The sequence below is a fragment of the Bos mutus genome, chromosome 29 (assembly GCF_027580195.1).
Source record: "Bos mutus isolate GX-2022 chromosome 29, NWIPB_WYAK_1.1, whole genome shotgun sequence".
Classification (NCBI taxonomy): Eukaryota; Metazoa; Chordata; class Mammalia; order Artiodactyla; family Bovidae; genus Bos; species Bos mutus.
In genome coordinates, this window is record NC_091645.1 from 8264165 (window position 1) to 8287168 (window position 23004).

Here is a 23004-nt window from a genome sequence, read left to right on the forward strand (position 1 = left end):
CTAGTTACAGCATGGACTCTCAATAAACATTTATTGAATGAGGGCACCCTTTACAGACAGGGAAACTGGGGTACTGAGCAGTTAGGGGTCTTGTCCAAGGTCACACCTCTAACAGTGGTGAAGCCGAGCTGTGAACCAGGTGGTCTAACTCCAGAACCTACTCTCTGACTTGGAGAATCTCTGCGCCTTTTCTTCTACATGAAAGAAAAGACTGTCCAACCTATTCCAGACATTTCCTTGATGCAGCAGGCAAGGAGGACAAAGGGGAGGAAGGTCTGTGGAAACCAGTCTATCAGTGCTTCACATATCCGTGTCTCCTCTCTCCACCTTGTTCTAAGGCAGCGTTAATGACCCACCCATCCTCAATATCAGGGAGGCGATGGAGGCATCAGCCATCAACTCCCATTTTCCAGACTCTCTAGCCACCCTCAGCAAGGGAGGCGCCTTCTTTTTTATTTTCTCTTTTTATTGAAATGTAATTGACATGTAACATTGTATAAGTTTAAGGCCTACAGCCTGTTGACTTGATACATTACTATAAAGCAATATATTTATACCACTTATATCAGTTATCATTTTCTTTTTTGGTGGTGGGGAAAATTCCCCAGAATCTGGGTCTTGGGTGGCATTTCTCAGTTCTTCCTCCTTAACTGCCCAATGGCTAGTGGACCAGCTGCCCCATCCTTCACCAGGACTGATGTCCCTGCAGGCCTCTCTACAAACTGCAAACCCAGCCAGTCCTGTCGGGCCCCAGGGGAAAAACTGAGCCTCTGGCTCCAAGCTTTTCCTGGTGGTTTTAAACAATACAAAGGAAAAACCCTCAATTTAGGGCATCCAGGCTACAGACAAAGTTTCAAGGTTTTGTTTTAATTTTGAAAGGTTGTAAAGAGCATGAATGTTAGCTCTAAATCCAGTGTCTCAAGGAGCGTTCACTCACTGAGTCCCTCTTAGCTGAGACCGTCACTGCTCAGTGTTTTCACTGAGTCAGAAATACACTTTGCTCTCAAGAAGTTTTTTTTTAATTAATTTATTTTTTATTGAGGGATAATTGCTTTATAGAATTTTGCTATTTTCTGTCAAACCTCAACAGCCATAGGTATACATATATCCCCTCCCTTTTGAAGCTCCTTCCCATCTCCTCCCCACCCCACCCCTCTAGGTTGATTCAGAGCCCCTGTTTGAGTTTCCTGAGCCATACAGCAAATTCCTGTTGGCTATCTATTTTACATATGGTAACGTAAGTTTCCATGTTACTCTTTCCATACATCTCACCCTCCCCTCCCCTCTCCTCATGTTCATAAGTCTATTCTCTATGTCTGTTTCTCCATTGTTGCCCTGTAAGTAAATTCTTCAGTACCATTTTTCTAAATACCACATATATGTGTTAGAATACAGCATTTATCTTTCTCTTTCTGACTCACTTTACTCTATATAATAGGTTCTAGGTTCATCCACCTCATTAGAACTGACTCACATGTGTTCCTTTTTATGGCTGAGTAATATTCCATTGTGTATATGTACCACAACTTCTTTATCCATTCATCTGTCGATGGATATCTAGGTTGCTTCCATGTTTAGCTATTATAAATAGTGCTGCAGTGAACAATGGAATAGAGGTGTCTCTTTCAATTTTGGTTTCCTCAGGGTATATGCCTAGGAGTGGGATTGCTGGGTCATATGGTGGTTTTATTCCTAGTTTTTTAAGGACTCTCCATACCATCTTCCGGAGTGGCTCTATCAAATTACATTCTTATCAACAGTGCAAAGATTCCCTTTTCTCCACACCCTCTCCAGCATTTATTGTTTGTAGACTTTTTGATGAGGGCCATTCTGACCGGTGTTAGGTGATATCTCATTGTAGTTTTGATTTGCATTTCTTTAATAATGAGCAATGTTGAGCATCTTTTCGTGTGTTTGTTAACCACCTGTAGGTCTTCTTTGGAGAAATGTCTGTTTAGGTCTTTTTCCCACTTTTTGATTGGGTTGTTTGTTTTTCTGGTATTGAGTCATATGAGCTGCTTGTATATTTTGGAAATTAATCCTTTGTCTCTCGAGAAGTTTTTAATTGGGGAAAAATAGAAATATGCTTAAATAATTATTGCTGAGTCTGTGTAGATTTAACACCCACCTAGTTAATGGCTTTGCCTGCAGTGTCAGTTGAGGTTGATGGGAGAATAAGGTGATCAAACGCCTGGGACATTTAGATGGAGTTAAAAGTTATGACTTTCTTCGTAGGAAAGAGCTAGCAACTCACTTTTCCAAAGAATCTTCTCTGTACTGGGTGCTTGACTTTTAATTATCACAGCAATCTTGAGAGATAAAGAAATTGAGATTCAGAAAAGTTAAACAACTTGTACAAAATCACCAGCTAGAAAGGGAAGAATCTAGGCCCACCTCAAACGCATCTGACTCCACACTTAGTGGTATTTTTCTCCAGTCTCTGCTGCTGGCTCTCCCAGCCTCACTGGAAAGCCCTTTCCTGCCTGTGGACTTATTTGCATTGACTTGGATCCTGGGGTAAAGGAACGGGACTGAGCTATTATGATACAAAGATTCTTGGCCACAGCGGCCTCTGGAAGGGGACAGCAGGCCCCCGGGGACCGGGGTGTCCCGTGGGCTACGTGTGACTGGGCACCCTGGGAGGGGCAGTGCTCTCTGGCAGGCACCATCCATGCTTCGGTTTGTTCACCCGCAAGGGCTGAGCGGGGCAAGCCCAGGGCCCCGGGCAAACGGCCACAGGTGGGTTTGGTCTTCTCACTCAGATGTCTCAAGCAGATTTGTTCGGAGCAGGGCACAGGAGAGGCGGTCAGTTGCAGCTCCTGTTTTCAGCAGTCGTGCGCCACGTGGGGAGTGAGACACCTTCCCTGCCCTCAAGGGACCCTGCCCCGGGCCTGCCTGGACCGAGGCTGTCCCCTACCCTGGCTTAATCTTGCCCTTCTTTCCCTCCCTGACTTTGACTCACAGCAGTTTCACAAGCCCACAAACACAGACTGGATTTTGTGGCCTTATTGTCCTCCACCCCAGGCTCTCATTCAGGGTAGAATTTAGCCAGTTTCATGAGAGAGGGCACGGCAGCCCACTCCAGTATTCTTGCCTGGAGAATCCTCATGGACAGAGGAGTCTGGCGGGCTATGGTCCATAGGGTTGCAAAGCAACTGAAGTGACTTAAGACACATGTGAGAGAGGGACAGTTCATTAGATGCTTAGGAAGTCCAAGACATAGCTGTGTGACAGATTGTATGGTACAGATACTATGGCAGTACACCCAAACAGAGAGATCAGGATGGACCAGAGTAATCGGAGGATCTTCATGAAGGATGTCCCGTTATCCCAGGACGGTTCGAACGTACAGTCTGGGCAAATCAGAGCCGATGTCCCACGTCAGCCCATGGGATGGTGGCTGGGAAGGTGTCTGGGCTTGAAGAGCAGGAGGTTGGGGAGTGAGCCGTGTGCTCTGGAGGAAGCACTCAGGTCTGGCCTCTGACCTCTGAGAGGTCGAGAGGTCGAGAGGTCGGCAGGTCAGCCTCCATCCTCTGCCCAGCCCCGGGCTCTCTGGCGCCATTTGCCTGTTTGCCCAGGAACTCAGACACACGGGGAAATTGAGGAGGAAGTCCACACTGTTCCTGGAGATTTTTGTTTTTTTCTGTCTGGCCTGGGACTGCCGTCAGATCAGTGACCACGGAACGGACACATTATTCTGGCACTTTTGCTCAGAAGTTGCTGCTTCCTGTGACTGTGCTGTTACACGGTGGGAGTTTTCCCCCATCAGGCTATCACGGCGGCCGCAGGAGCCCGCCAGTCTGGCTGCCAGAGCCGGCACGCCAGAGGACCGTCCGGGGTGGGACCAGGGAGGGAAGGGCCTGCACACACACCCCCAGCCCCCTGCCATCGCGCCTGGAGCCCCTTCCACAGCCTCAGCGCCAAGCGGAGCTCCGAGGAGCCTGGAATCGCTTCCAGGGACAGCCTCCTTCCGTCTTGGCGTTTGAGCTCTCTACCTTTTACGGCCCTGCAATCTCTGGATTTCTGACCTCCCCCTGTCGGCTCTGTTTTTTCCCTTAAGGCCACAAAAGATAAGTCTACTTCATTTCCCGTCCACAGAATGGTCCTTCGTGTCTTTGAAGGTAATCATTCATGCCTAATTCCACTGGGATTTCGCTTTCCGACGCCATAGTCCCCCTTTCTCCAATCTGTGGTTTTCCGTTTCTCACCTGCAGACTCGTTTCCCTGTCTTCCTGCTGAATCCCTCCCCACCACCCCCTGCAGAGTGCGTCAGCCCCTCTTCGGGTCTGTGGTGGAGCTTCGGGGTGAGAGCTTCGTCTCTGTCCCTCCGCCAGGCTGTGAGGTCCCAGAAGGAGGAACCGTGTCCTCTTCCCTCTTCAGCTGGACTCTGACTCCTGCCTCCTCCCGTCTCCTCAGACCCTCGACCCCCGTCACTGCCCCTCGCGTCTCCCCTCCTTGCTGGCCCCTCCGTCCCATACGCAGACCTCCCATCAAAGCCGAGGCCGTCCCTGCGTCCCACACCCGCCACCGGCCTGTCTCCCTGCCTTTGAAGCCAAGCCTCTTCCTGAACGTGCAGAATGGCTCTCCCGCCTCCTCTCCGCTGAACGTGCTCTGGCTAAGTGCACGAGTCATCCGAGCTTCACCCGCACCCACACTTCCTGGCCGTTGTTTCGGTAGAGGCTCCTCGGGCAGCTGCTCTGCGGGCCCCCTTCTACCTTGCGGGCCCCCGCTCACCCTGCCGCACAGGGGGCTCTCCCCGCTCCTCGCCGCTCCCCGGCTGCAGCTGTGCCAGGGGCTCCGTTCTCGGCCTCGCTCCCCGCTTGGTACACACGCACAGCTGTCCATCCGTCACCCGTTCGAATATCCTAACACAGCAGCCACTTTCTCCCACCTACAGCCCCTCAGTAGGCCTCACTGCGCCCAGACGGTCCAGGCTCTTTCCACAGGCCTGTAAAGGGCGGCCCCCAGAGTCCACCCAGCCTCGCCCCCACCAAGTTCCCCGTCCTCACCGCTCCCGAGCTCCAGCTCTGGTTACGTTCCTTCAGCTCCAGGACGCCCCCCACCACTGCACACGCGTGTGCTGTTCGCTCTGCCTGAGGCGCCCTTCGCTCTCCCCGCCTGACCCCACCTGCCGAGTCTGCCGGGAACCTCTGCCCTGCCCCGGGGCGCACCTCCAGATCTCCTGCTCTCGGAAGCCCTCCCTGCCTGCCCCAGCACAGCTGTCTGCTCCCTTTGAGACTTCCCACGTACCCAGCACATACCTTCATTATCGCCCTTGTCAAAGGATGTCACCACTGCTTTCTTCACTTTCTTGTGTCCCTGTCAAACTTGAAATTCTTGAACTTGCCTTGGTCATCTAGCAGGGAAGACAGTCCCTGGTTCACAGCGGGCCCCTTAGACATGTCTGCTGAACTGAATATTTCTATCATACCCCGGAGAGTTCCTGGCACAAGGAGGACCCTATGCCCAATACATTCCTTTAATAATTAAAGTAGAAATCTCTGTAAATAATTGTGATGCAACATGATGTGTGCTAACAGATGCGCCCAGTGTAGCAAGGCAGCCCAGACACAGAAGAGTTTCTGCCGCCCCGGGTAAGGAAATTGCTGGATCAGGGAAGGCTTTCTCGAAGACATGACCTTTCATAAGGGCCTCACTGTTTAAGTAGGAGTTGGCCAGGATAAAAGGAGGTCTCCTAGGTATCTGAGCAAAGACATAAAACAGTGCAAGGGTCCACAGTGGTTGGGAAGCTGCAAAATATGTCCACAGTGCTGGAAGACATGAGCAGGGGTGATCATTAAGGTTGGGACCAAGTCAATGCCATCTCAGGAGTCTGAACACAAAGGCAATGGGAGACCTGTAAGGATTTTCAGAACAGAAATGGTGTGCAAGAATTTGTGTTTAGAAACAGTAGATGGATTGGCAGGAGGGGAATAAGGCTGGAAGTGAGATCCATTATTATAGGACCCTGGCCAGAAGTAACAACTGCAGGAATCCCAGGGAGAGATGGCCTTGCCTTGAATCCACTCACCCCCACACACACACCCCAACCCCAGTACAGAGTTCTTTCTGCAGAGAGCTATGTCTGTCAAGCTGCACCAGAACGGTAAGGTCTGTAGTGAAATATGTTTAGAAAATGCTGAGTTAAACAGGTTTCTTAATGCAGGACTTTTCAGAGCCTTTAATATAATACATTGTACATGTTACATGAACATTCAGAGTTTCCCAGATGGATTGAGCCCTGTAACCTCTTTCTGAGAGCATCTCAAGGGACTAGAATTTAATGGATTGGGTAAAATAGAAACCAAGATCTAGTGCTTTCGTGATTCTGTCAGCTCTAATTCCTGGAAGGACAAAATAAACAGAAGAAATAGCTTTCCCCGGTGAGTAACTGATGTCCTCTGAGTGCACTCCCCTGGGAAGTCTTTTGTGTGTGTATGTGTGTTTGTTTTGTTAGGGGCATGGAATGGGCTCCCATGGAAATGTGAGGGGTCGGTTTTAGTCATCTGTTTGGGGGCAGGCTGAGCAAATCCACCTGCTCTTCCCAGGTCCCCTGTGTTTGTTCAGGCCTGAAAGAGGTCAGCCCCAGGTGTTTAAAAGAATGGCAGGTCCTGACCTACGGAGCAAAGAAACCGGGTCTGCAGCCCCTGGAATGTTTGGCTCTCACCACATCTCTCCAGCTGACTTTGGTTGGCTGGCTGCAGGGGAGGAGCAGCCACCTGAGAATCTCCTGACCCCGCAGCCCAGGTAGCAGGTCCCCCGCTCGGTGGGCCCTGGCGTGGCCCCCTCTCACTGTTGCATTCAGCTCCCTAGGGCTCCCAGGCACAAGCTGCCGTTTTTAGCCTTCCTCTTGCCTGAGGGCTGGAGGGGAAAATGCTTGTAACATCCACCCATCAGCCTTGTGTCTTTAAATGAGCCCCGGCCTTAGCGTGCCTTCCCTGGCAGCGCCAAGGCCATTTCCCAGCGAAGTCCCCAGGGTGGAGGAGTCTGGGCAGCTCTGTGTGTGGCTTGGGGATGCGCCTGTTTCTCCATCGCAGGAATTTCATCCATCGCAGAAGCATTAGATGTTCCTCAATCCCTGCCAGGGCTTCAGGGTGAAGAGTTCACAAGTGCAGAAGGGGACAGATAAACCACCACCTCCCCGGTGAGGGCCAGCTTCTGGCAGGGTGGAAGGCCAGTGACACGCCGCTGGCACCAAAATCAGGGAGCTGCCCGGGGCCCTGAGCAGGCGGTCTGAGCGGGGGCCCCTTGGAGGGGCTGCTGCAGCCCCTGCCCTACGACCTGGACGGTGGCTGCCTCAGGCCTGCTCACTAGGATGGTCTGCTCTGAGCCAGCTCAAAAAAGACTCAGGGACACTGGTGTTCCTGTCACATGTGACCCTCAGCAGGAATGGTCAGACCACCCCACTTTGGACTTAACCATCTATCTGAGTGAAGCCCCTGGTGTATCTATTCCAACCCTATGTTAAGTAGCTCCTGCTTCTTCCCCTAAGGCTCTCAGAGCAGAAACTGAGACCCAGAGAGAAAGGGACTCACCCAAAACTCCGAGTTTATGTCAGAAAGAGAACACGATTTTCCTGTTTCCCAGTTTAGTGTCAAAAGAAATCTAACATCATCTACTTTATCTTTTACAAAAATCATATTGCTGTGAAATCTAAATTCTGGAGTCAGACAGAGCCAGGTTCAGATTGCAGCTCCACCACTTTTCAGTTGCAGAAGAATAAATAGCCCCGGGGCAAGTAAGTGACCATCCTGTAGCTGAGAGTTGCTTCTCTGAAAGGACACCTACCACGTATGGTCATGGGAAGATTAGTTGAGATAATGCTTCTAAAGAACTCAACCAGATGCCCAGCTCCATCTGTAACCATTAGCTGTTTTTGTTACTGCTGCTGTTGGTAGAAATATTTTAATGAATATTATCATTAACATTGAAATTGGTATGATGGTCCACTCATTACCTGTATTTGGATCTACATGGAGGAATTGAGAGAAGTGCTTTTGCCACTGAAGCTTTTTAAATCTTCACTTTGAAATGGCTTTTAATCAGTTTAACAAGTTGGCAGGGGACTCCCCTAGTGTTTCAGTGGTTAAGAATCCGCCTTGCAATGTGGGGGACGCAGGTTCGATCCTTGTTCAGGCAACTAAGATCCCCCATACCACGGAGTGACCAAGCCTATGTGCCACAAATACTGAAGGACTGGGGGAATGGTAACAGGTCCACAGGTCTCACTGGAGATGAAGAACAGGCACAGTGGCAGTGAGAGAGGTGGGAGGGAAGGCCGTGGTCAGAGGCTGATCCAGGCAGTGTGGAAGCTGCTCCTGGTGACGAAAGGTCCAGGGAGCAGCCATGGGGATGGTATCCATGGTGGACAGGGTCCCTGGAGGCCCTTAAATCCAAGGAGGTCCAGGAACTCTGAAACTAGTTTACTGGATGGGCAATTCACATAGCCTTTTGCCCAATTCCGAGTTAGATTAAAGTGACCTGAATGAATGAGATTGTACCCTATATCTCATCAGATTGCTGCCTGGGAAGGTTCTTTTATGTGACACTGAATCTGACATGAAAGAGGAATAAGGTACTGAACCCAGGCATTTACTTCTAATCCTTGCCCTATTTTTTTAACCTAAGAGGGGGGTTGCTTAAAGGTCAGATTGTGTTTGTGTGTGTGAAAGAGAGATGGGAGAGAAAGGAGAACGTGTATCACAGTGTTTCGCCGTTTGACCTTTTCGGCATTTTAGCTCCAGGCTAGTGGGGGAGCAACACTGGCAGTCTTGTGAGGACGCTATATATCAAAATGTCACCAGCCACCAAAGACATTCTGTTCCCCAGTCCCCATCCAAATACTTGAAATTCACACCCTGAGCAAAAATTCACAGTAAATTTTGGTTTGGCGAGCATAGCATTATAATTATGCAGCGAAGGGCTTAAAAAAAAAAAAAAACATTTATATTCATTGTACAAGGAGAAGAGGGATGGTGAGTCAGGAGACACGGCTAGCTCCCCACCCCTGCCCCCAGCAGCACTTGCTCTGTGACGGGAAATAAGAATTGTGGTCAGGGTGACACACGTTTAGCATCTTACAATGTAAAAATCGCCTATAGGGACTTCAATTCTCGCTCGGGAAACTGAGATCCTGCCAGTAGCACAGTGTGGCCAAAGATCAAAAAAATTTTTAATAAATTAAAAAAACAAAAATCACCCCCAGGGCTCCCCTGGGGGCTCAGTGGTTAAAGAATCTGCCTCCCAGTGCAGGAGACACGGGTGGGATCCCTGGTCCAGGAAGATCCCATGTGCCACGCAGAAGACGAGCCTGAGCACCACAGCTGCTGGCCTGCGCTGCAGACCCCGAGCTCTGCAACAGGAGAGGCCCCCACAGTGTGAAGCCCGAACCCCACAACTAGAGAAGCCCCCGCCCACTGCAACTAGACCCAACACAGCCAAAACAGCAGCCAAGACCCACCACAGCCAAAAATGAGTGAATAAACAAATCACCCCCAGCTCTGAACCCTCACAACAGCCCACCAGAGTTGGCCAGATAGGTATTATGGTGCCTGTCGACAGACAGCAAACTGAGGCCTAACACAGAAGTGAAGTGACAGGTATAAGACCACTCGGTTGCAGCCCACCAGCCTCCTGACCCTCCTGACGGACTGGCAAGTGACCACCTCTCCATTTCAGCTCAGTAACATGAACCTGTCTCCAGATCCCCCATCAACAGCCCTAACTCACTAAGCTTCTGGAAGGACCACGGTAGGAGCACGCATTTCTACTGTACTTATTTTTGCTTTCTCCCTTTTCTGGTTGTGCACCTCCTTTTAGAACAAGCCTCTAGAAACAGTTTCTGAAAATTACTGAGCCGTCTTTGTAATGCAGATGTAATTTAGGAGCATGTAGATTAATCATTTTAACAAAAGAAGTAGGCATTTAAGATTTAATACTAGCCACAAGATAAGGGTCTATTGTGTAAAGCATAGCTTATCTTTGGATTCAATGTTCGTCTTTGGTTTTACAAAGTGGCTTGTATTTCCAGTGTTTTCTACGTAAGATGGTAAAATGTGGGCTTCCCAGGTGGTGTTAGTGCTGGACAAGCCGCCCACCAATGTAGAAAGAGACACGAGTTCGATCCCTGGATTGGGAAGATCCCCTGGAGAAGGAAATGGCAACCCACTCCAGTATTCTTGCCTGGAGAATCCCATGGACAGAGGAGCCTGATGGGCTACAGTCCATGGGGTCACAAAGAGTTGGACCTCACTGAAGCGACTGACCATGCATGATAAAATGTAGAGCAATCGCAATGTGTTAATAAAGTGGGAAAATTTTCTGGAACAAAAAAGAAGGCTAAGCCATACACAGAATTCTGAGGTTGGAAACTGTGTGTTCTGGGCCACTTCAGTATTCCACCCCCCGCACAGTGCCCAGCCTCATCAGACACACACCTCGACAGCACAGGACACCCACCACGTGTGCCCAGCCACAAGGGCAGACGTCTTTCTTTCCACAGCTGGTCCCAAGCTGATCCCAGGCCTCCAGTTCACACAACTGGGACTAGCAGGCATTTCTCCTTCTCTCGTGCCCAGACACCCCAATACAGATCAATCAGGTCATTTTTTCTCAATGAACATGACTGCAGATGCTGTCAGTCACAAATTGACCCATGAGATGACATCTCTTTTGGCTCATGGATTAAGTCATTTTTAGTAATTCACATCACACTTGCTTCCAGAAGGACTCCAAGAAGACACAATACAACGCAAAAAAGCAGGATCCAAGAGCCAGAATGGAGTCAGGAGAAGGCACGTGCAGGGAGCCTTGGCTGAAGGAACCTGCCATGAAAGGGCAGAAGTCAGCTCTTGGCTTCCTGACACGCAGTGCTAACAGGAAGCGCGGGTCACCAGGCCGGTCATTTTTTAGGAAACACAACCTTCTTTCTGACCTTGAAATCTAGGAGGCAGTTCTAGTGTAGATTTTAAATAAGGCAGCGTGCTTAGTCGTTCAGTCGTGTCTGACTCTTTGCAGTCCCGTGGACTGTAGCCTGCCAGGCTGGCTCCTCTGTCCATGGGATTCTCCAGGCAAGAATACAGGAGTAGGTTGCCATTGCCTCCTCCAGGGGATCTTCCCGACCCAGGGATCAAACTCGTGTCTCCTGCATTGGCAGGAGGATTCTTTACCAGGGAAGCCCACCAGCCCACATTAGAGACAATGATATGTGCTTGGCTGGCCTCCAGGTCCCATACATACCCTCTGCCTTCCCCATCCTCCTCCCTAGTGGGGCGGGCAGAGCCAGAAGTCCAGGAGCCCGCCACGTGGCACACACCCCAAGAGTGAGCCATGCCCTCAGCCCCTGGCCTGCACTGCCCCCTCCCCAGGGCAGGCTGACACCTGCCAGGGACCAGCTCGAGGAGGCAATCACGTGCCCTTTCCTCTCCCTCCCCACAGGTTTGGAATAAACTGCCTCATCCAGTTTGAGGACTTTGCCAATGCCAACGCCTTCCGCCTTCTCAACAAATACCGCAACAAGTACTGCATGTTCAACGATGACATCCAAGGTAGGTTTCCACCCAGCCTGACAAAGCCACTCAGGTTGAGGCCTCCCAAGGCTCATCTGGGTGCCAGGGTGGGGCAGGGCCCCCTGAGAGCCAGTTTACCGCTAGCAGCTATTGAAGACAGAGCAGTATATCTAGATTCGAGTCCCACTTGGCTAATTCTTAGCTCTGTGACCTTCGGCACATCCTCTAACTTTGCTAAGCCTCAGTTTCCTCATCTGTAAAATATACAACATTACTGTTTCAGAGGAAAATAAGAGTTAGGTGATTAGGGACCCAAAAGATATTTTCAACAATGCTATGATTTAGGACTCATCAGACCCAAGCATCAGCCACCATAAAAATGGCCTTCCCCAGCCACAACTCACTCTTGGAGTTTCTGAACACAAAGTGTATCACTGTCAGGGAAGCAGGATAAAGCCTTCCCTTAACTTGGCTGGGGGCTTCCCCTGTGGCTCAGTAGTAAAGAATCCGCCTGCCTAGCAGGAGACGCAAGTTCAATCCCTGGCTCAGGAAGATCTCCTGGAGGAGGAAATAGCAACCCACTCCAGTATTCTTATCTGGAAAATCCCATGGACAGAGGAGCCTGGTGGACTACAGTCCATGGGGTTGCAAAGAGTTGGGGACAACTTAGTGACTAAACACCAGCAATGTAACTTGGCTAGAATGAGTGCCTCTCACAGTGATAACCAGAGCACTGGAACACTCCAAGAGCATCTTCTCATTCAGAGTCGACTTGGTTCCCTGTTCAGTGAGCTAGAAGTATCTGAAGGCACTTGCTTCCTGCTTGGCAGTGCCAGCATATGACTGGAGTGGGAGGGGTGGTCCCTCTGGGCTTACCTCACCTCATCCAGGATTTCTCAGTAAGGAGCATGGCCAGCTGTTCCTAGTATTTTATGAAGCCTGATGGAAACCTTGATGACTTGTAGGTTATTATTTAACAAATGAAGTTTGGCAAGCAAGATGTTTTCAAACCGAGGAACTTTTCAAATGTCAAATAATATGAACAAATTGGTAGGGGACAGGTATTGGTTCCTGGGACTTAAAGATGGGCCAGCATCTTGTAGATGAGGTCCAAAGAGGTCCCAGCTTTTCTCCAAGTGAGATAGAGAAACCTCAGTTCAGTTCAGTTCAGTCACTCTTTGCGACCCCATGAATCGGAGCACGCCAGGCCCCCCTGTCCATCACCAACTCCCGGAGTTCACTCAGACTCACGTCCATCAAGTCAGTGATGCCATCCAGCCATCTCATCCTCTGTCGTCCCCTTCTCCTCCTGCCCCCAATCCCTCCCAGCATCAGAGTCTTTTCCAATGAGTCAACTCCTCGCATGAGGTGGCCAAAGTACTGGAGTTAGAGAGAAACCTAGGTGGATTCAAGCCTAGTCAGAAATAACTAAGGATTAGAGCCGAATCTTAATTATACATCAAGCATGGTTGTAAGTACTTTACATGTTAATCCTACCACGTATTAGCAACCCTGTCTTGTAAATGAAATAACAGAAGCACAGACAGAGTAACTAGTGTTCATAGCCAGTAAATGTAGAGCTGAAATTTGAAACCAGGCATTTGGACTCTGAATTCCAAGTTTATAATCCCCCACCCAGATTTTGTACTCATATCACAAAACCAAATGCCTCTTCCTTCCCTGTGGTCCACATTGAGGGCTAAAGAAATATGATATATGAACTTTTTTTTTGCATTGGTCAAGAATGACATGCAAATTTGTGAGGTGTTCTGTATTTTGAGGGGGCTTCCCTGGTAGTTTAGATGGTAAAGAATCTGCCTGCAATGTAGGAGACCCAGGTTCAATCCCCGAGTTGGGAAGATCCCCTGGAGAAGGGAATGGCAACCCACTCCAGGATTCTTACCTGGAGCATCCCATGGACAGAGGAGCCTGGCACGCTACAGTCCATGGGGTCGCAAAGAATCAGACATGACTGAGCAACTAACACTTTCACTTTTTCACTTTCATACATTTTTAAGAGGCAGATTAGCATAGTTCAGATGAAACTATGGTGGTCACGGGTGCTTCACTGGCGGTCCAGTGGTTAAGAATCCGCCTCGCAACACAAGGGACACTAGTTCGATCCCTGATCCAGGAGCATCCCATATGCCCAACTAAGCCTGTGGGCCACAACTATTGAGCCTGTGCTCTGGAATCCGCAAGCCGAAACTATAGAGCCCACATGGGGCAACTGCCTGTTCCCTAGAGCCGTGCTGCACAATAAGAGAAGCCCGAGCACTGCAGCTCAAAAGTAGCCCCTGCTCTCTGCAACCAGAAAAAGCCTGTGCATAGCAACAAAGACCCAAGGAGCAAAAAAACACCCAAAATATACACACACACACACACACGCAATGCCGGAAGAGTAGGTGTCCAGAGAGGGGCCCAGAAAGGGAATGCTGGGGCATGGTGACCCCACCCCCAGCCTGTCACCACTCCATCTCTGCGCTGGGACAGGCATTGGCAGTGCCAGCCTGGCCTCACCTGGACAAGCAGGGCGCTGTGCAGACAGAGCAGCGCAGTCCGGGAACAGCGGTCCCCTCGCTGCTGGCCCAGCGGGCAGGGTGTGCCTGCAGCCCTGGAGGAAGCACCTGCCTGCCGGCCCCTGACCAGCTCCCAGGTCATACCCCTCACCCGTGAGTCGGCAGCAGGACAGCCATCATCCTCCTGAGCCCATGGCTTCCCAGGCCGGAGGGTAGATGTGGAAAACAAGCCGCCGTGGGCAAGCACAGCTAGGAGAGCGGGCTCCAGGTGTACAGACATACACACAGAGCTTTAGGTTCCGAGAGGGTTTTCCATCCACACAGCCTCACAGCTTCCTTGGCTCACCCGCCTTCCATCTACAGGGCGAACGGACATTGTTGTCCACGTCACTGGTGAGCGTGTCGCTCCAGGTCCCACAGCCTGACATAAAGCCGGGGCTGTGCTGTGTGCTCAGTCGTTCAGCCGTGTCCAACTCTTTGTGACCCCATGCACTGCAGCCAGCCAGCCTCCTCTGTCCATGCAATTTTCCAGGCACAAATACTGGATTGGGTTGCCATTTCTAGACTCTAGTTATTTCTTAAAAAAAATTTTTTTTTTATTGGAGTATAGTTGCTTTAGAGTGTTGTCTTAGTTTCTACTGTACAACAACGTAAATCAGCTATGAAAGTGCAAGTGTCAGGTCGCTCAGTCGTGTCTGACTCTTTGTGACCCCGTGGACTGTAGCCCTCCAGGCTCATCTGTCCATGGAATTTTCCAGGCAAGAATACTGCAGTGGGTAGCCATTCCCTTCTCCAGGGGATCTTCCTGACCTGGGATCCAACCCTGGTCTGTTACATTACAGGCAGATTCTTTACCATCTGAGCCAATACAGTCCCTCTTTTTTGGATTTCCTTCCCTAGGTCACCATAGAGCATTGAGTAGAGCTCCCTGTGCTATTTAGTAGGTGCGTGCGTGCATGCATGCTAAGTCGCTTCAGTTGTGTCTGACTCTTTGTGACGCCATGGACTGCAGCCTGCCAGGCTCCTCTGTCCATGGGATTCTCCAGGCAAATGTACTGGAGTGGGTTGCTGTGGCCTCCTCCAGGGGATCTTCCCGACCCAGGTATGGAACCCACATCTCTTACATCCCCTGCATTGGCAGGTGGGTTCTTTAACACTAGCGCCACCTGGAAAGCCCATCTGGTAGATAGGAGCTAATTATTTCTCACCCGGAATTCTGTACTGTCTCTCCGAGCAGTCAGGCTGCCTGTGCCCCGGCATGGGTGAGGTGGAAATCCTCTTTGCCGAGGATTACGTTCCAAACCCCACATCAGTGTGGGTGTCACTGCTCTGCTCACCTCCCCCGTCCTCTCTTTTTGAGGCTTGCAGTCCCCACACCCCACCGGGGGCCTGGGGAAAGGGACGGGCTCACTCAGTCACCAGCTGGTGAGTGACGGGCCAGGACCGGAAGCCTGTGCTGTGCACTCTCACTGCTGAACGGGCGGTTAGACTAGTGAGGAGTCCCGGGGCTAATGGGGCAACATGGAAGAACTGCTCCCCTTTCCTTGCAAATAAAAAGTAAAAAGAAACCTGTAACTATATCAGTTCAGTTCAGTTGCTCAGTCATGTCTGACTCTTTGCGACCCCATGAACTGCAGCATGCCAGGCCTCCCTGTCGATCACCAACTCCCAGAGTTTACTCAAACTTGTGTCCATTGAGTCGGTGATGCCATCCAACCATCTCATCTTCTGTCATCCCTTCTCCTCCCACCTTCAAGCTTTCCCAGTATCAGGGTCTTTTCCAATGAGTCAGTTGTTCGCATCAGGTGGCCAAAGTATTGGAGCTTCAGCTTCAGCATCAGTCCTTTCAGTGAATATTCAGGACTGATCTCCTTTAGGATGGAGTGGTTGGATCTTGCTGTCCAAGGGACTCTCAAGAAGTCTTCTCCACCACCACAGTTTAAAAGCATCAATTCAAAAATAGAAAGGGTGCCTGCGAGCGCAGAATTGGAGAGGGTTGGGACGGGGAGGGAGTGTGGGAGGAATCCCAGTGGTAAACCGACACTACAGCCATGCCCCATGTGGTCGCTGGGGACAGGCCCCTAGCAGGATGCATGGTCAGAATCTTCTGGAATCCCATAATGGCGGGGGCTGGGACCAGGCTGCCCATGTGAAATCGAGAAGTGGAGTGAAATCGAGAAGTGGAATGTTTCCTGCCGTATCAGTAAACAAGGATGTCGCAGTCATCGGCGAATGCAGCAGCAGTCCTCCGTGTGAACTGGTGAGCCCTAAGGGCACTCAGTGGGCAGAAGGAAACGGCAACCCACTCCAGTGTTCTTGCCTAGAGAATCCTGTGGACAGAGGAGCCTGGTGGGCTGCTGTCCATAGCGTTGCATGGAGTCGGACTCGACTCAAGTGACTTAGCAGCAGCAGCAAGGGCACTCAGGAAGGAGAAGAATACCTGTGATCTAGCAGCCATCAGACTGCAGTCACCCCCTACAGTGAGCTCAAGGGAGCTCAGGATGTGGAAAAATGCAGGATCCTGGCCCCACAGCTGATATACGTGTGACAGGAATGGCTTTAGAGAGCCCAGACTCTTGCATCTTTCCATACACAGAAAAGTGCTACATTCCTTAACCTGAGATACTTGGTTTTCTGGAATTCACAAAAATACTTTTGACGTTCAGATTACCTGCCCTTTGTTGCAAATTTCTAGGTAACCTGGCTCCTCTCCCCCTCTATCCCCTCACTCCCAGCTCCTCAGAGCAGTTCTCTCAGGGCTAGTTGAGATGCTGTCTTCCCAGGCATGAAGTCCTAAAAATTCCCACTAGATAAAACCTAATTCCCAACTTTTAAGTCATGAATATTTTTTAAGTCAACAAAAGGAACAGCAGCCCAGCCTCATGTCCTCCATGGAATAAGAAAAGATATGAGTAAAGGCCACAGGGTCCACCCTCCAGGAGGGCAGGGCCGTGCTTGGTGCTGAGCGGAAGATTCAAGCCGTCTCCCAGCCAGTCTGCTGCTCCACCCTCCTGGGAGTCACCAAGCCCACGTGGCCAACCCCCCGGCGGGGCATCTGGAGCCCCCGCACTGGAGGGTCAAGGGCCCCCCAGGGCTGCGTGTCTGCTCCAGCCTGCTCCCACTCGGGCTGGTGGAAGGCCTCCTCCACCCGGGCTGGTTCTCAGTGAGCACGGCCGTCCCGGCACTGACTCATTTGCTGGCAGCCTCGTCAGGAATTTCTGGAAAAGGCAGAGGCTCAGGTGACTTTTGTTGTTTCAGCTGGGAACAGAGAAGCATCCCTACTCTTAGCAGAGGCGGGAGACCTGGAAGGAGAACAGCGATAGGAATGGTCACGCCCGGGGGACTCACCAGCTGTGTCCTTCCCAAGAAGCCAGCTCCAGGAGGCTGCTGGCCTGGTGAGCATGGGCCCCGGGCCCCATGGCTGGCTGCCCGCATGGACCCTGGAAAGCCGGGCTGGCTTGTCAGCTCCAGAACGTTCCCCGCCCTGCAAGTCTTCCTTGGACCTTCCCTGCCCTCAAGACCTGCCTCGTTCCTGAAAGCAGACAGCCGCTCAGGGGGCCTGCAGTGTGTGCCGGGCCACCGTCAGCCCTCAGGCTTTCAAGTTTTCATCTGTGAGCCCAGGTGCTTAATCGTCAGATGCTGGATTCAGACAAGCCTGGGTCTGCCGTCAGATGCTCTACCCCTGAGCTGTATTTCCAAGACAAGCCTAGGTCGAAATCTCCAACTGTTCTGCTTTGGGACTTTGGCCAAATGGCTTAACTCCTCACAGTCTTCTTTTCCTTATCTGTAAAAAGGAACATGATCGTATTGACAGCCATGAAAGGCACTCAGCCAGTACTGCCAGAAAGACCAGGATGCTTTGCTAAGGTGAGCATCAGTCCTGGCTGGATGGACACTCTGCCAATCCACTGTTACCGCCACTCCCTCCGTTTACGGCACCCAGGTTATCGTAAGGGCTGTAGTGATGTAGAGGCAGGAACAGGCATGTAACCGGAGATGGTTCCGGTACCAAGTACTGAAACGCCTGGTGCACTGTAGGCTCCCAACACATAAGGCTGGGAGGGAAGGAGGGTTGAAACAGAGCGGCTTTGATGGGAGTGGGGAGGGGACCAGTGTGAGCGCAGGACGGGGGAGCTGAGAAGGGAGGCGGGTTCCACCTCACCTCTCTCCACTCTCCGCATCCACCCTATTTCTGCAGCCCGCTGAATCCTCAGTTCCATGAGTTTTCTGCCAACTCTGCGATTCTGAATGTGCTGGTCCCTCTGCGTGGAACTCTCTTCTGCTCTTGGCTAATTTCTCTTTGTCCTTAACACTCAAACCTCAGCCTAGGATACCCTGCCCAGGGCCAAACCTGTTCCACAGCCCCCAGGATGACCCCACCCTTCACCAGGAGCCCAGGAGTGACATTGGGCAGCGGTTACCCACTTGGCATGATATTGCAAAATACCCCGGTGCAGGGATGATGGGAAAGGGGCAGAGGAGAAGGAACAAACAGCCCAGCTCTGACATCTGTCCAGCTGGTCTGCTCTGTAAGGACACTGTGGTGGGAGGGCGGGGGGCCATTTCCAACTCTCAGGGGTCTGCTGCCCCTCCGCCTACTGAAAGCCGCTCAGTCATGTCCGACTCTTTGCAACCCTATGGGCTGTAGCCCACTGGGCTCCTCTGTCCATGGAATTCTCCAGGTCAGAATACTGGAGTGGGTAGCCTTTCCCTTCTCCAAGGGATCTTCCCAACCCAGGGATCAAAGCCAGCTCTCTCACACTGTAGGCAGATTCTTTACCATCTAAGCCACCAGAGGATGACCAGCCCACTTGTGAAAGTGGGCCCGACCTTATTCAAGAGGCCGCCCAGTGCCCCGGCGCAAGCCTCCAGGCCCCTTGGCCACACCCTGGCGAAGCCTAACTCCCTGTTCTCATTGCCCAGGACGACAGCCTCCTCTCACCTGAGACACAGCTAGTTCTTCCCCTTTTCTCTGATAACCCATGGTCTAGGATAGAAACTTCTTCAACTTTGTCAAAAGTGACAATTAATTAATTAAAAATTAAAAATAAATAAAATTTAAAAGTGACTATTAAAAGCCCAATAGCAACTACATTTTCAGCTTGTCCTTCTATGCTATTTCCTGTACCTACAACCTCCAGTACTCAATTTGCGGGAAGTGCAATTATGGAAAGCTCCCTCTGAAAGGGAAAATTTGTTTTTCTTTCATCATGAACAAGGAACAAACAACCATGCTTTCAGCTGCCATGGTATGTGTGGGCACAAGCGATGTTCTAACGTAACCCTGGACCCCCGGGCTTCTCTAGGTGATTGCTTCCAGAAAGCTAAGCAGCTTCCTTCCTCTCTGTTTTTAAATCCTTAATGCATAACCCAAGACCTTCTTCCTCATTAACTTTAATGAAACTTTATGAAACTTAAATGAAAGTCAGTGATGGAGATGACTTTATTTGCCAAACTTTCTAATACAGGATTTGAGAACTGCTGTTTCCCCTCTTGAGTTCTTGACTGTGATTAGGGTCACTGGCCTCTTCAGAGGATGTCCTCGGAGGAAGATCCCAGAAAGAAGAATGAGAAGTAGCCAGCAAGGGAGCCAATGACCATGAGGGTCCAGAAGCCATGTGCAGAGTTTTCCGTAGGAAAGGATGAACACCAGTATCGAATGGTAATGAAAAGTCAGGGAGGAAGAGGGCTGAGGACTGACCCTGAGCTTGACAAGGGGAGGAACTGGTGGCATCAAGACAGGAGAGTCGCTGGATGGGACTGGTTTTCAGGGAGACCAAGAAGAAAGGAAATGCAGACCATGAGTATGAAAGTGTTGGTTGCTCAGTCGTGTCTGACTCTTGGCAACTCTGTCCACTATAGCCCACCAGGCTCCTCTGTCCATGAAATTCCCCAGGCAAGAATACTGGAGTGGGTTGCCATTTCCTTCTCCAGGGGATCTTCCCAACCCAGGGATTGAACACAAGTCTGCTGCATTGCAGGCAGATTCTTTACCATCTGAGCCACCAGGGAACCAACAATGAGTATATTACACTCTATAAAGGAACTTGGCTATAAAGGGAAGTAAGAGACAGGGTGGGCTTCCCTGGTGGCTCAGTGGTAAAGAACCCACCTACCAATGCAGGAGACATGGGTTCACTCTCTGAGTCAGGAAGATCCCCTGGAAAAGGAAATGGTAACCCACTCCAGTATTCTTGCCTGAGAAACCCCACGGATAGAGGAGCCTGGCACGCTATAGTCCGTGGGGTCACAAAAGAGTCGGACATGACTCAGCGACTAAACAATAGCGACAGCAAAAAAAATGGGGTGGCGATGACATAGGGTCAAGAAGAGGCTTTTTAAGGATGGCAACTTGATGACATATTTGCATGCTGACGGCAGTGTGGCCCACTAGAAAGGGAGCAGTTGAGGATGCCAGAGGAGGAAAAGGAAGAGAATTACAAAACCAACTCCTGGAGTAGGTAAACATGCTAAGGTCCAGTCCACACGTGGAGGGCGCTTTCGCCAAGAGCAGGGATCATTCATCCATGAAACAGGAGGAAAGGCAAAGTGTAGAGGCCGGAGGCTTTGATAGGCCTAGTGGTCAGAGAATTCACTTCTCACCTGGCTCTCTTTATTTTCCTGAACTTCTCTTTTCATTTCTGAGAAGGGGGGAAAGGGAAAAAAGAATGCTCCGTAGTACCTATTTCCTAGAGTTGTCATAAACAATAAATGAACAAATAAATGCAGGCAAGCATATACACGGCACAGAGCCAAGGTCACGGTGAGAGCAATTAGGAGAGGTTGCCATTGTATCCTTTGGACATTTTCGACTCTTTTCTATCAGATTTCCCGAGCTTTTGTGTTTTCCACCACTTTCAGAGTCACAGCTGAACAATTATGTCCACGACCTAAGTTCACTTCCCTCTACCTCCACTAGCACCTGCTTCTCAGGTCCGCCCCCCACCTCCCAGGGAAAGCCCTGGAGGCCACTGCTGCTGCCTTCAACTCCAGAGTCAGGAAAGGCTGTCTGAGCTGCATAGACCAGGAAGCAGGTTTACTTTGCTTTACTTCCTGCTTTACTTCTCTTTACTTGGTGACTGACGGGGGAAGCCACTGTCCTTCTCTGGCCTCAGTTTCCTCATCCGTACCATTGTTGGATGTCATGCTCTCCATCCAGCACTGAATTTCTGCAGGTAAGCTGTTGTTCAGCCTGCAGGTTTAACCACAAAGATACTTGACATCCAAGGAGGAAAAGCTCCATCAAGAGGCAGGGTCCTTGAGAGGTCCTCTGATGAAATATCTCTGGCGCCACCTGGTGTCCTATGTTTTGTACATCTCCTTTCGGGAGGCAGAGTTCAGTTCAGTTCAGTTCAGTTGCTCAGCGGTGTCTGGCTCTTTGCAACTCCATGAACTGCAGCATGCCAGGCCTCCCTGTCCATCACCAACTCCCGGAGTCTACTCAAACTCATGTACATTCAGTTGGTGATGTCATCCAACTACCTCATCCTCTGTCGTCCCCTTCTCCTGTCTTCAATCTTTCCCAGCATCAGGGTCTTTTCCAATGAGTCAGTTCTTCGCATCAGGTGACCAAAGTATTGGAGTTTCAGCTTCAGCATCAGTCCTCCCAATGAATATTCAGGATTGATTTCCTTTAGGATGGACTGGTTGGATCTCCTTGCAGTCCAAGGGACTCTCAAGAGTCTTCTCCAACACCACAGTTCAAAACCATCAATTCTTCAGCGTTCAGCTTTCTTTATAGTCCAACTCTGACATCCATACATGACTACTGGAAAAACCATAGTTTTGACTAGATGGACCTTTGTTGGCAAAGTAATGTCTCCACTTTTTAATATGCTGTCTAGGTTGGTCATAGCTTTTCTTCCAAGGAGCAAGTGTCTTTTAATTTCATGGCTGCAGTCACCATCTGCAGTGATTTTGGAGCCCCCCAAAAATAAAGTCTCTCACTGTCTCCATTGTTTCCCCATCTATTTCCCATGAAGCGATGGGACCAGATGCCATGATCTTAGTTTTCTGAATGTTGAGCTTTAAGCCAACTTTTTCACTCTCCTCTTTCACTTTCATCAAGAGGCTTTTTAGTTCCTCTTCACTTTCTGCCATAAGGGTGGTGTCATCTGCATATCTGAGGTTATTGATATTTCTCCCAGCAATCTTGATTCCAGCTTGTGCTTCTTCCAGCCCAGCATTTCTCATGATGTACTCTGCATATAAGTTAAATAAGCAGGGTGACAGTATACAGCCTTGACGAACTCCTTTCCTGATTTGGAACCAGTCTGTTGTCCCACGTATGGTTCTAATTGTTGCCTCTTGACCTGCATACAGATTTCTCAGGAGGCAGGTAAAGTCGTCTGGTATACCCATCTCTTTAAGAATTTTCCACAGTTTGTTGTGACCCACACAGTCAAAGAATTTAGCATAGTCAATAAAGTAGAAGTCTGGAACTCTCTTGCATTTTTGATGATCCAAGGGATGTTCACAATTTGATCTCTGGTTCCTCTGCCTTTTCTAAATCCAGCTTGAACATCTGGAAGTTCACGGTTCACGTACTGTTGAAGCCTGGCTTGGAGAATTTTGAGCATTACTTTGCTAGTGTGGGAGATGAGAGCAATTGTGCAGTAGTTTGAACACTCTTTGTCATTGCCTTTCTTTAGGATTCTTTCATTGCCTTTCTTCAGGAGGCAGAAGGCTGTCCTGAAATAGAATTAGATGAGCTGAAAACTTGTTCTGTCCAGTGGAAAACTGGACACAAAAATGAAAGATACACTCCTATTCCCACCCTGCAACCATTAGTATTTTACAGCACCATCCAGATTCTGTGTGTATATTTTGATACAGTTAGAATCATGGTTATGTAGACCACTTTAATGTTCTCTTCCTTCCAACTAATTACATGCTTTGCATGTATGAGGCCCTGGATTCAATCCCGGCATCTCCACAGCAAGTGAATGTGTTTATTTAGAGTCCCTGGAGTAGGAAAT

The 23004-nt window shown here is 50.1% G+C and overlaps 1 protein-coding gene across 5 annotated transcripts in view; it reads left to right on the forward strand.

Moving 5' to 3' along the window:
* ME3 (malic enzyme 3) overlaps positions 1 to 23004 on the forward strand; it is a 219955-nt gene that overhangs the window by 183556 nt on the left and 13395 nt on the right. For all 5 annotated transcript variants that reach the window (XM_070364986.1, XM_070364987.1, XM_005903464.2 and 2 more), the window contains one exon: positions 11437 to 11546. In XM_070364986.1, the coding sequence (XP_070221087.1) occupies positions 11437 to 11546 (110 nt within the window). The remainder of the gene's footprint in view (positions 1 to 11436; positions 11547 to 23004) is intronic.